The sequence below is a fragment of the Sarcophilus harrisii genome, chromosome 3 (genome assembly GCF_902635505.1).
Source record: "Sarcophilus harrisii chromosome 3, mSarHar1.11, whole genome shotgun sequence".
Lineage (NCBI taxonomy): Eukaryota > Metazoa > Chordata > Mammalia > Dasyuromorphia > Dasyuridae > Sarcophilus > Sarcophilus harrisii.
In genome coordinates this window covers 76,386,776-76,399,453 of record NC_045428.1, presented here as the reverse complement: position 1 = coordinate 76,399,453, position 12,678 = coordinate 76,386,776, and the positions used below count along the sequence as shown (strand labels likewise).

Genomic DNA, 12,678 nt, shown 5'->3' with positions numbered 1-12,678 from the left:
GAAATTCTATTTTTACTATTAATATTAAACTTACCTTATCTCTACTGCTAAAACCCCATAACAGATCGATTTTTCTTACCCAGTTTTATGCAGCAGTACAGAAAGCAAGGGAAGAAAGCCAAAACAGGTTAGGGGTATTACAAGGTAGGAGGAATATGTGGAAAGGATGAATCAACAATTATTAAGTTCCTAATATGTGTCAGGCACAATGTTGAATGCTTACTATACAAATATAATGACTGAAACAATCCCTATGATGAGAGAATACTCCATTATTCAAAAATTCAAATGATAGTTTGGGGAAAGTTACTTAAAATCTTATTTGGTGGAAATGATGGTGCCCAGAATTTGAACACATAAGTTTTAGTTTAACAGAAGACTTTCTTTGAAGATAAAGATGCAGATAATAAAATCTATAATTATTGAAACTATGAAAACTTTAATGAAATTCTTTTGAATAGGTGGTGGTTGTTTGATCCTTCCTTAAAACTCTTTTCATATTAAAATGGTACCCTAGGTTCTCGAGGGAGCATCAGGATGGAGTTGTGATAATATGCACATTATAAATTTAAAACTATAGGTAAATTACCTGAACAGCACATTTAATTCTGCCTCTTGATGGCTCTACAGTTACATTTAGACTTCTTTCAGTTAGGCTTTTTATTCATGTAAGCATAATGAACATTTTAAAACCAAAAAAGTTTCCTCTTTTAATCTTTTAAGATTGTGCTTTCGAGCTACAAATAATAAATTCTGACTGGTTTTAAAGCTATTGTATACTTTGGCCACTAGGGTCCCATTAAACTTTGAGATTTTGCCTTCTCTGTGGGAAAGAAGGGAGTGCCAGTGAAATTCTTGTACACACATACACACACATACTCCAGTGAATTAAAAATTTTCGTTAGGTTTTTATGTTTTGTTTTATTTTGTTTTTTATGTTTCTGCTGCTGCTTTTTTTGGGGGGGGGCTGTTTTCTTTTGTGGAATGGGGAGGATCTGCTAAGGTACTTCCTTCTTATCTTGGCAGATTCCCCCTTTCCAACCAGTTCCCCCCCCTTATATCTCTTTGGTTCTTTTGTTTTTATCTCTTCTTGAAGAGTTAAATTGCAAAGAAAAGAAAAAAAGCACAAAAACCTCTTTTTCATCTTATACTTTGCCAGGACTTTCAAACATAATATAATAAGGTGTGTCTATTAGGCTTCTTGGAAAAGTATCTTTATTGTTTGTCTTATTTAGATGTAGTGCAATATGCAATTTCCACTTTCTCCACAATAGTCTGTTAATTGCGTATTGAGCCTTAGCCTTTTTCATCTTCCTTCCGCATATATATCTCTTTTTGCCTGATGTGTGTGTCTGAGTGTGTGTGTCTGAGTGTGTGTGTGTGTGTGTGTGTGTGTGTGTGAGAGAGAGAGAGAGAGAGAGAGAGAGAGAGAGAGAGAGAGAGAGAGAGAGAGAGAGGGAGGGAGAGGGGAGGAGGGAGAAAGGGAGGGAGGGAGAAAATAGGGAGGGGGGGAAGAGAGGAGAGGGAAAGAGAGAAGAAATTTATGATTAGAAGTTATTAAATTACTTATGTCAAGTAGCCATCTAATTGAACTAATTATTTTGATGAAAAGTTGAATATGAGTTGTTAGGTATATTTTGCAAAGGTGCACTATTATTACCAAAAATGAAAGTTTAAGGAGTACGTATGAATTTAGAAATATATTCATAGCTCTAATACTTAGTATTAGATAAGCATCCTTCCATCAACTCCAGCTTAAATATATTTTTGGAAAGCTGGAATTGATGAAAGTCTGCTGTTATAGCAGTAAAAATTTGTGTGTTGTGTATGAATGTGTCTGTGTATATATATATATATATATATATATATATGCATTATGTGTTTCTGTGTGACTATGTTCTGGTCTGTTTCAGTTTTTCATCTTTAAAAATGTTAATTCTAATCTGTTTAAGGAACAAAAGTATGAAATAAATTCATAAAAATTAAAAAAAAATTGTCAGTTAAGTTTTAAGCTTCACTTACTTAGAAAATTCCTTTATGAGAAATATCATTTCCTGAAGATGGTGGCATGTTTCATAGTTAACTTTTTACATGAAAGTATTGATTCAGTGCATGAGTTGGGGCAAGATGAACTAAAATAGAATCTTTAACCATAATCTTATACTAATCATAGTATTTTACTTGCCATAATCTTTTTATTTCAATATATTTCAATAGGAGCGTATCAATGAATGCGATGAGACGTGTCTTTCAGTTTTATCACGTACGTTAGAAATCATGGAGGAAAACAAAAATGTAGATGCCCTTCGTGCAGGATTGCGGTAAGGAGATATCTCTGGAGTTTTCTCTTCAAGGAATTTTCTTTATTTCTGTCAAATCAAGTTAATTTAGTTTAACAGGTATTTATAGTAATATAATAATATTTAATAATACTTAATAAGTAGATATTCTACTACTCATTGTGCCATCAGAAAAGCTGTATATAGCATTTGTAGTGCATTTATTCATATGTACAATTTTTCAATCCAGTTTAACATCTTGTCCCTGGATCATAAAAAAAAAAAAATTATGTAATTATTATTTAAATTAGAATCACTGTTAAAAGAGGCTGATAATGTTGAGAGTCAAATTCTAAATATTTTACTAAAATCTACATATTTATACACATATGAAAATGATATGTATGATATTCTTTTAATGAGCCATGTCAGGCCAATCACAGTAAGGCTTCATTTCTTTACTCTTCTTAAGTCTTTATCTAGGTGGGGTCTAGTGATGGTTGTAGAGTAGAATGTGGCCAGCATATGAATCAGGAGACATTGGTTCTTGTTCCATGTCTGTCTCTAACTATGGTACCAAGCAGATTATACTTATCTCATTTTTCTTATCTGTAAAATGAGTGATGAAAGAAGACATAAAGATTTCTAAGGATGATTACCAGATCTTAAATTCTGCAATTCTAAGATTTATTTTCTTTCATAATAGGCTATTAGTTGACAAGCAAATTTGGACACTAGAACACATCTTAACTCTACAAACCATGATGAGATGTATTGGGAAAAATGCCCCATATTCTCTTAAAAAGAAAATAGAGGTAAAGGAAGAAAATGAAGCTAAATTTGACTTGTTTCTATTGGGTGTTTGGAAAGTAAGGTGCTTATGATTAACTTGACTCAATTCCTTTCTGAGCAGTAACTAACTCACTTAGTAAATGATTAAATCAGACATTATTTCCCACAAGAAATGTTGATAAACTGAGCAAGGACTAATAAGACCCTTTCTGTGCTCTTCTAAATAAATGGAGTTTCTATGATGCTTGTTCTGCTTCCTGTCCAACTACTAAGATCAAAGTTTGCTAGAGCTCTGTGTAGCTAGTTACCTAAGGACTCCAAACATAGGAGAATGTATAGATGAAGTGGAGGCTCTTTCTTCTTGTTGGTCCTTCAAAGGATAATGGTATTCCTTTTATATCAAGTTAAAATCAACTTGAGTAGAAAATATTTCTTTAGAATAATGAGGTCTTGTGGAGATTAGCCCTTATGTAATTGCCTTATGTAATTATCATTGACGCAACAGCCAATTTGTATTGAATATAGGTAGTAATTTTTCTCAAACTCCTTTTTTTTCCACTCTGTTTCTTAGGGTAAGAGAATTGAAGTTTTTGTTATTACTTTTACTCAATGTAAATATAGAAATCCAACTTTACTTTCTTTCAGATAAAAGCCTTGAAAGAATTAGATAAGTTTTCTTACATAAATAGCCAGCGCATGTTTGGTGCTCTGGCTGCCATGAACCACCGTTCTGTCACACTCCTGAATGAATGTAGTAAAATGGTTGCTGGTAAGTGGACACTTTTTCTATTCACTGTGTCCGTATCTCTTAAATGAGGCCTCTTTTATAAGTTCAGGTTTTGTTTGAACTTCTAACTGAGGAATGTTGGTGCTCTTTCTTATAGTTGTAGTTTTGAGGGCATATTTCACTGGTTTGGAGAGCTTTTTATTTCTAGTACATATATTTCACTTCACTTGAATTTGGTAATCAAATCTTTCTTTACCTTGGACAGCTAATATCCCTGGATGTCCTTTTTGGATGTTAATGAACATGCTGCAATCCTGCAAGGATCTCCATTACCAAAACTTAGATTTCTTTACAGCAATTGCTGACTATATCACTACAACATTTGACATGTGGAAAATGAAACAAGTAAGTCTGTTCATACCTGACTTTACATAACATGGTAACAGTAATGCATTCATTCTCTGTACTGTGTTTTTGAATTTTTAAAGTTATGGTACCACAAATCTTGGAATGCCAGAGAGAATGACTTCAATTGATTCTTGATGCACTATCTGTCTTTGACATGTATGAATCGAAAGATGTAGAGGGCCAGAACTCTGGAGAAGTATACTTGAAACAAGGTATTAACTCAGTGGAATTGATGAGATGATGGTTTTCTAGTTCACATATATACTTAGTACTTAGTATGATGATGTAATGATTCTCTAGTTTACACATACATAGTATGCTGCAATGATGTAATTGTAATAGAATATATAAGAGTTAAGAAGGACTGGAAGAGAGACATTCCAGCTCCCACCATCCTGGTGGCTCTCCTGCCTTCTGCATTCTTCCACTGAGAGCAAAACCATTCTGGAGGACCTCCAGAAAGTTAGCCTGGACATTACAAAAAGAATTCAAAATAACATCATACTTAGATGTTTATGATTCTGTTTATTTTTTAAATGGTCTTTCTAGCTTGCACAGATATTCAGTTATAACTGTTATCAAAATTAGCCTAATCGAGATGGCTTTGCAATAAATTCATTTTGCAAAATGTAATTTAATTACTTTATGATCAACTAACTATAGGAGAAATACAGTTTCTGTGTTGAGAACTTGATTTAATCTCCAAAATTCTGATTTTATTAAAGTCTCATTTTGTGAAGATTAATTAATGGAGTAAGAACTTCCATCTGAAATACATCAGTAGGTAAATGTTACAGCTATTTAAAACCTTTCTTTCTTTTTTTTTTTTTTTTAAGTGGCCTATGTGGGAAGAAAGGAAGTGATGAAATATTATATTCTACATTGAAATTGAATCTTTAAATAATATAGGGACGTAGGACAAAGAAAGAAATGTGAATTACACTGGGCAATGTATTTTCATCATAGGAATGTAACCCTTTTAGGTTAAGAAATTTATGCTAATCCTAGATCATATATCCCTTAAATTCTTAGAGAAAAGGACTGTCAGAAAAGGAAAGTAGGTGAGATGTTGCTTCTTGTGCAAGAATTTAGACACAATTCAGACCTGATTTGTTTATTGTTGAAACATTTTCCAAAACTATTTTTTACATATATTTTGTTATTTTCTGAAAAGAGAGAGAGGAGAGACACCTGTATTCTAAGATGATTTTTATTTTCACTGACAATTGTAACTAGTCTTTGCCTTTATTTTCCATTAGTAAAAAAGATGTCTACTACTCTTACATCTGTGAGGCTATTATGTTTCAAGAATGAATGAACCTAAGATGTTTGAGTTGAGAAGATTCAAACCAGTGAACCAGGATACTTATACATCCCACAAAAATAGCAACAACAACACACTAAAGAGAAACACACACACACACACACACACACACACACACACACACACCAATAATTTTGGAAACAAAAATGTTATCATGGGTCGCTTTAAAAATCATTTTGAATACAAAAAACTTATTAAAATAATATTATTATTTAATCCAAAAAATAAGGAAGGAGAAAATAAGAATTTATTAAGTGCTTGTTATGTGCCATATACTCTAATATTATCTTATTTGAGACTTCATGGGAAATAGGTGCTAGTAGTATCTCCATGTCACTATTAACAAAACTGAGGTATATAGAGGTTAAATGACTGACCTAGGTTCATATTGCTAATAAATGTCTAAAACTGGATACACCAAAATATCTATAGTAATACTTCTTAATAGTTGCAAAATGATGAAACAAAGTACATATCCATAACTTAAGAGAATTACTAAAGAAGTTGTGGTATATACATGTAATAAAATTATACCATGTTATAAGAAATAAATATGATAAATGCAGGGAAACATGGGAAGAAAAGATTCAAAGTAAAGTAGAGCCAAGAAAATAAAGCACACAGTGAATAAAGTAAATGGATAGAAAAACAATTAAAAAAAAATAAAAGTGAATGTCATGAAATTAGACTTAACCCCAAAGAAGAAATATGAGAAGATACCTTCTTGTTCTTTGAAGTGATAGGGGACCAGTCTACTGGTGCAGAATACTATGTCAGACTTTTTCCCTGTGTAATTATTTTATAGAACTGTTCACCCACCTTCCTTTTTATTATTATTATTATAAAGATGTTTCTAGGAAAGTAGGGCATTCAGAAATGTAGGTCACTTGTGTCGAAACTGGAGCCTGTGGGTAACTATTGACTTAGGAAATCTCAAGTTAGCATCATTGGTATTGTATTATATATTTACTTACTTTGTTCAACATTTCCCAATTACATGATATGTTATATTGGGAAAGATGCTCAATACCCAACAAAATTTGTTTTAAAAAATAATAGAAATTGTAGAAGAGTCTATTTTTATCCTAGAGGCAATAGGAAATATCGAAGATTTTTCAGCAGAGTAGTGACTTGAGCAAATCTGAATTTAAGCTGAGTTTGCAGCTTTATGGAGAAAGCATAAGAAAAGAGTGAACCAGAAATTTGGGAGATTGATTTTGAGGCTGATTTGTAGTAATCTAATGGAAATAGGGCATTTTACTAAGGCAGTGACAGTTTAAATAAAGAAAAGAGGATTTACAAGAGAACCACTACAGAGAAAGTGTCAACATGACTTTGCAGCTGATTAAATGTGGGGGAGATTGTGGTGATCTTCTTTAAAATATAAGAGTTCTCTCTGGGAGAGAGGTTTCTCAGGGAAGTTTTCAGGAGGCAGCTTTAGTTTCAGTTAAAAGTAATTATCACCCAGCCAGGTGCTAAAAGTTCAGATCTTTTATTGTCTCCAATATAGCCCGGTTAGCTCAGAGGCCTATCTCTCTGCTTGGTTCCAAGAGCTCTTGCAGCTTTGTCCTTTGCCTCTGCTTTCTTTAGACTCCAGCCAGCACCAAGGTGGAAGATGCAATGAATCTCTCTTGTCTCAGAGAGAGGGCTTGTGGGCTTCCTCCCAGAGTGCTCCTCTCTGACTCCAGTCAATGTTCCCAAGTAACTCTCCTGAAGCTCCAAGAGCTTCCTCTATATATATGATCTCCCAAAAGTTAACTCCTCCTCTGAGAGAATGGGATTCTGGGTTATCTCCCAGAGTGCTCTCTGGCCCTAAGAACTTCAAGGGAGGTGTGAACACAAGCATTATTGTCTATCAGTTGTACTTAGTACCTTGTTTCAAGTTCTGGCCCATAACATCTTGTAGGATCAGATTAATCATACTGAACCATGCTAAATTAGATAATTATTGTCTCTATCAACTATAATGACTTAACAGTTTGTAAAGATTCCATTAGGAGATGAAAAGAAAATCAAATGAGAATCAAAGTCAAAGCAATTTTAAATGAGGAAAGGACAGTGCTGAAAAATTAAAAATCTTGTAGGCTGTTGAATCAACCAAAATATCTGAATCAAAAAAGAAACCTGTAAGATATTCTCTGAGAGAATAAATGACCCAACAAAATTTAGCTAAAATTGGTAATGCTGAAAAAGTCATAAAATTAAAAGAAGAAACAGCACAAGGCAAGTCAACAATCATTTATTTTAATTATGGAAGAGTCTTTTTGTTCCTACATATATTTAAAATATATTTACTTTTCTCCTCAGTTACAGGTTAAAACCATTTTAAACATTTTTTTGTTTTGAATTTCAAATTCTATACCTCCTTCCTTTCATCCCTCTCAGAGATAGCAATCAGATATGCCATACATGTGCAGTCATGTAAAACATTTCCATATAAGTCATTTTGTATAAAAAGACTCAAAAAGAAAATGAATGAAAGAAAAAAAAGTGAAAAATAGCATACTTCTGTCTGTATTCAAACAATATTGGTTCTTTTTTCTGGAGGCTCACATTATGTTTCATCATCAGTTTTTTGAGATATTCTTGCTGAGAATGACTAAGTTCTTCGTTGAACAATATTGCTGTTACTGTGCATAATGTTCTCCTGGTGAACTTTACTGCATGAGTTTGTTTCTCCAGGTTTTTCTGAAATCATCCTGCTTGTCATTTCTTATAGCACCATAGTATATCATCATATACGACCACTTGTTTAGTTATCCTCTAGTTGATGGACATCCCTTTGATTTTCAATTCTTAGCCACCACAGAAAGAAATGCTATAAATTTTTTTGTACAAATAGGTCTTTTTCTCATTTTTATGAAATCATTGTAGTAGACCTCATTGTGGTATTTCTGGATCAAAGTTTTATGATCCTTTGAGCATAATTCCAAATTGCTCTCCAGAATGGTTGGATCAGTTCACAACTCCACCAATAATTCATGAGTGTCCCAGTTTTCCTATGTACCCTTCAACATTTGTCATTTTCCTTTTTTGTCATATTAGCCAATCTGATAGATTTGAGGTAGTACCTCAGAGTTGTTTTCATTTGCATTTCTTTGATCAGTAGTTGTAATGTTCTTCTCTAAAACATAATATTCTCTAGGAGCAGGTTTCTTGGGGGCCTTCTGAGAGCACCCTTCATTTCAGTTCAGTATAATCACCCCAAATGCAGCCAGGGATTAAAGTCCAAATCCTTTATTGTCTCCTTCAAAATAGCCTGGTTAGCTTTCTTAGAGACCTATCTCTCCCCTTGGTTCTGAGAGCTCTTGCCACTAGTCATTTGTCTCTTCCCGCTTCTGCCTCTAGCTCCCTCTGAATGTCTTCAGCCAGCACAGGGGTGGAAAACAGAATGAATCTGTCTCCGTCTCCGAGAGTGGGCTTGTGTGTCTGGCTCTGAATGCTTCTTGCTTATATGCTGTACACTGAGTATATATCAATCATTATATCACTAAGAAATCATTATTTGTTGTAGGATTAAATCAGTGCTAAACTAGATTTAACTATTGTCTCAGTTCCATTCAGTACCTTGTTTCAAGTTCTGGCCCATAACATCTCCTTATAGGATCAGATCAATCATACTGAACCATACTAAATTAGATAATTATTGTTATCTATCAATTCCACTGTCTTAATACCTTGTAAGAATCCTAACAAGTAGTGACTTAGAGCACTTTTTTCCCCCTTTAAGATTACACATAGATAACTTTGGTTTCATCTGAAAACTGCCTGTTCATATCCTTTGACTATTTATCAATTGCAGAATGACTTATATTCTTATCAGCTGGATATATATATATCTATATCTATCTATATATATATATATATATATATATATATATCTTGTTTGATCCTAAATTTTTCCCTTATCCATAGATCTGATAGGTAAACTATTTTATGATCTCCTAATTTGCTTATGATAGCATCCTTTAAATCTAAATCGTGTATCTATTTTGACCTTATATTGGTATTTGGTGTGAAATATTGGTCTATGCCTTGTTTCTGTCATGCTGTTTTCTAGTTTTCCAGGAGTTTTTGTTCCCAAATCTTAGATTTTTGCGGTTATTAAACATTTAGATTCTATATAGTCATTTACTGCATTGCATTGTGCATATATAATGACTACATAGACTTTAAATGATTATATAGAATTTAAATGACTATATAGAATTTAAATCTTTAATAACATTTTATTGTGTATCTTATCTGTTCTGTGATTCACCACTTGATTTCTTAGTACAGATTGGTTTGATAATTACCATATACTTTATTAATTCAGTTTGAAACTAGGATGGCAAGGTCACCTTCCTTTACATTTTTTTCCTTACTAATTTCCTTGATATTCTTGGCCTTTGTTCTTCTGGATAAATTTTATTATGATTTCCCTCTCCTTTCCTTTCCGTCTTTCTAAAACTTTTTTTGGATATTTTGATATGGAACTATCATATTTTTTATGTTGGCTTAGCATACCGATTAACAATTAATATTTTTCCAGTTGTTTAGAGCTGACTTAATTTGTGTGAAGTGTTTTGCGATTGTGTTCATATAGTTTCTAGGTTAGTTTTGACAGATAAGATTCCCAAGTATTTTCTATTGTCTACATTTATTTCATTAATTAATTGATTAATTTTTTTTAATTAAATTTATTTTTTATTATAGCTTTTTATTTATTTTCAAAAAGTATGCATGGATAATTTTTCAACATTAATCCTTGTAAAACCTTGTGTTTCAAATTTTTCCCTCCCTTCCTCTTACCTGTTCCCCTAAATGGCAAGTAATCCAATCCAAGTTAAACGTGTTAAAAATTTAATCCACTATATGTATACATATTTACACAATTTTGCTGCACAAGAAAAATCAGATCAAAAAGGAAAAGAATGAGAAAGAAAATGCAAGCAAATAACAACAAAAAGAATGAAAATGCAATGTTATGATCTATACTCAGTTCCCACAGTCCTCTCTTTGGGTGTTGATGGGTCTCTCTCTCTCTCTATCACAAGATCATTGGGACTGTCTTCAGTCATCTCATTGTTGAAAAGAGCTACATCCATTAGAATTGATTGTCATATAATCATCTTGTTACCGTGTACAATGATCTCCTGGTTCTACTCATTTCACTCAGAATCAGTTCATGTAAGCCTCTCCAGGCTTCTCTGAAATCTTCTTGATTGTTTCTTATAGAACAATAATATTCTGTAACATTCACATTTCAGAACTTATTCAGCCATTCTCCAGTTGATGGGCATCCACTCAGTTTCCAGTTTTTTGCCACAACCAAAAAGGAACATTTTTGTACATGTAGGACCCTTTCTTCTTTTATGATCATCTTGGGATATAAGTTAAGGCAAAACACTTCTGGGTCAAAGAGTATGCACATTTTGATAGCCCTTTGGGCAAAGTTCCAAATTGCTCTCTAGAATGGTTGGATCAGTTCACAACTCCACCAAAAAGGTATTAATGTCTTAGTTTTCCTACATCCTTTCCAACATTCATCATTATCTTTTCCTGTCATCTTAACCTATCTGAGAGATGTGTATTGGTATCTCAGAGTTGTATTAATTTGCATTTCTCTGAGCAATAGTGATTTAGAGCACCTTTTCCATGACTAGAAATGCTTTCAGTTTCTTTAATCGAAAATTGGCTGTTCATATCCTTTGACCATTTATCAATTGAAGAATCGTTTGAATTCTTTTAAATTTGAGTCAGTACTCTATATATTTTAGAAATGAGACCTTTATCAAAACCCTTGAATGTAAAATTTTTTTCCCAGTTCATTGCCTCCCTTCTAATCTTGTCTGCACTGATTTTGTTTGTACAAAAACTTTTTAACAATATAATCAAAATTATCTATTTTGTGTTTAATAATGTACTCCAGTTCTTCGCATTTGATTTTGAGGTTTTTATGCCCTAATATATGGTCAATTTTTTATAGGTTCCATGTAATGTTGAGAAAAAAAGTATATTCCTTTCTGTCTCCATTCAGTTTTCTCCAAAGGTCTATCATACGTAACTTTTCTAGAATTTTATTTACTCCTTACAAGGCTGTCTAATTCTTCTTGCAGCTCTCTTAACAAGGAATTTGGATGCTATACCTTTTGGTGCATATATGTTTAATATTGATATTACTTTATTATCTATGGGCCTTTAAGTAGAATGTATTTTTCTTTATCACTTTTAATTAGATGTATTTTTGTTTTTGCTTGATCTGAGATCAGGAGCTCTAGCTCTGCTTTTTTTTTACAAAGCATAATAAATAATTCTTGTTTTTTACCTTTACTCTGAATGTATCACTTTGCTTTAAATGTGTTTCTTGTAAACAATAAATTGTAGGATTCTGACTTTTAATCCAATCTGCTATCTGCTTCTGTTTTATGGAAGAGGTCCTCTCATTTATATTCATGGTTAAAATTATTAACTCTGTATTTCCTGCCATCTTGTTTCCCCCCAGCTATATTTTTCTCTTCCCTTTCCCACTTTCTGTCTTCTCCAGTATTTTCCTTCTGACCACCACCTCATTCAAAACAATTTTCCCCTTTTGCAGGCTAGCTCTCTTTCTTATACCTTTCCCCTTTTACTTCTATTCTCCCTTCTTTTAAGCCTTCCACTTCTCTTTCCCCTTTCCCCTCCTACTTTCCTATAGGGCGAGACAAGCTCTGTGAAGCTAAATGTATTTAATCAATCACTCTTTGAGCCAAATTTGATGAATAAGATTTACACAATGCTCATCTTCTTTCCCTCAATTGTAATAGGTCTTTTTTGCCATTTCATGAGATGTAATTTACTCCATTTTAACTTCATTTTCCTCTTCCAGTAGAATTACCTGTCCTCCTCTAGTTTCTTTTTTATATCATCATGATAAAATCAAATTATATCTGCACTCTCTAAGTATACCCATAATAGAGATACAGATCTTAAGAGTTAAACATATCATCTTCCCAAATAAGGGATATAAGCTTTTTAACTTTTAAAAGAAAGTTATTTTTTCTTTCCTTTTAACCTTTTTATGCTTCTCTTGAGTTCTGTATTGGAAGATCAAATTTTCTATTCAGCTCTGGTCTTTTCATCAGAAATAAATGAAATTCACCGTTTAATTAAATGTTCATCTTTTT

At 32.8% G+C, this 12,678-nt stretch overlaps 1 protein-coding gene across 5 annotated transcripts in view; it reads left to right on the top strand.

The window, feature by feature from the left end:
* The window catches only part of FASTKD2 (FAST kinase domains 2), a 39,056-nt gene that overhangs the window by 7,894 nt on the left and 18,484 nt on the right, over nucleotides 1–12,678 (top strand). For all 5 annotated transcript variants that reach the window (XM_012546411.2, XM_012546412.2, XM_003765991.3 and 2 more), the window contains exons 3-6: nucleotides 2,218–2,321; nucleotides 2,986–3,094; nucleotides 3,717–3,840; nucleotides 4,064–4,203. In XM_012546411.2, coding sequence (XP_012401865.1) covers nucleotides 2,218–2,321; nucleotides 2,986–3,094; nucleotides 3,717–3,840; nucleotides 4,064–4,203 — 477 coding nt within the window. The remainder of the gene's footprint in view (nucleotides 1–2,217; nucleotides 2,322–2,985; nucleotides 3,095–3,716; nucleotides 3,841–4,063; nucleotides 4,204–12,678) is intronic.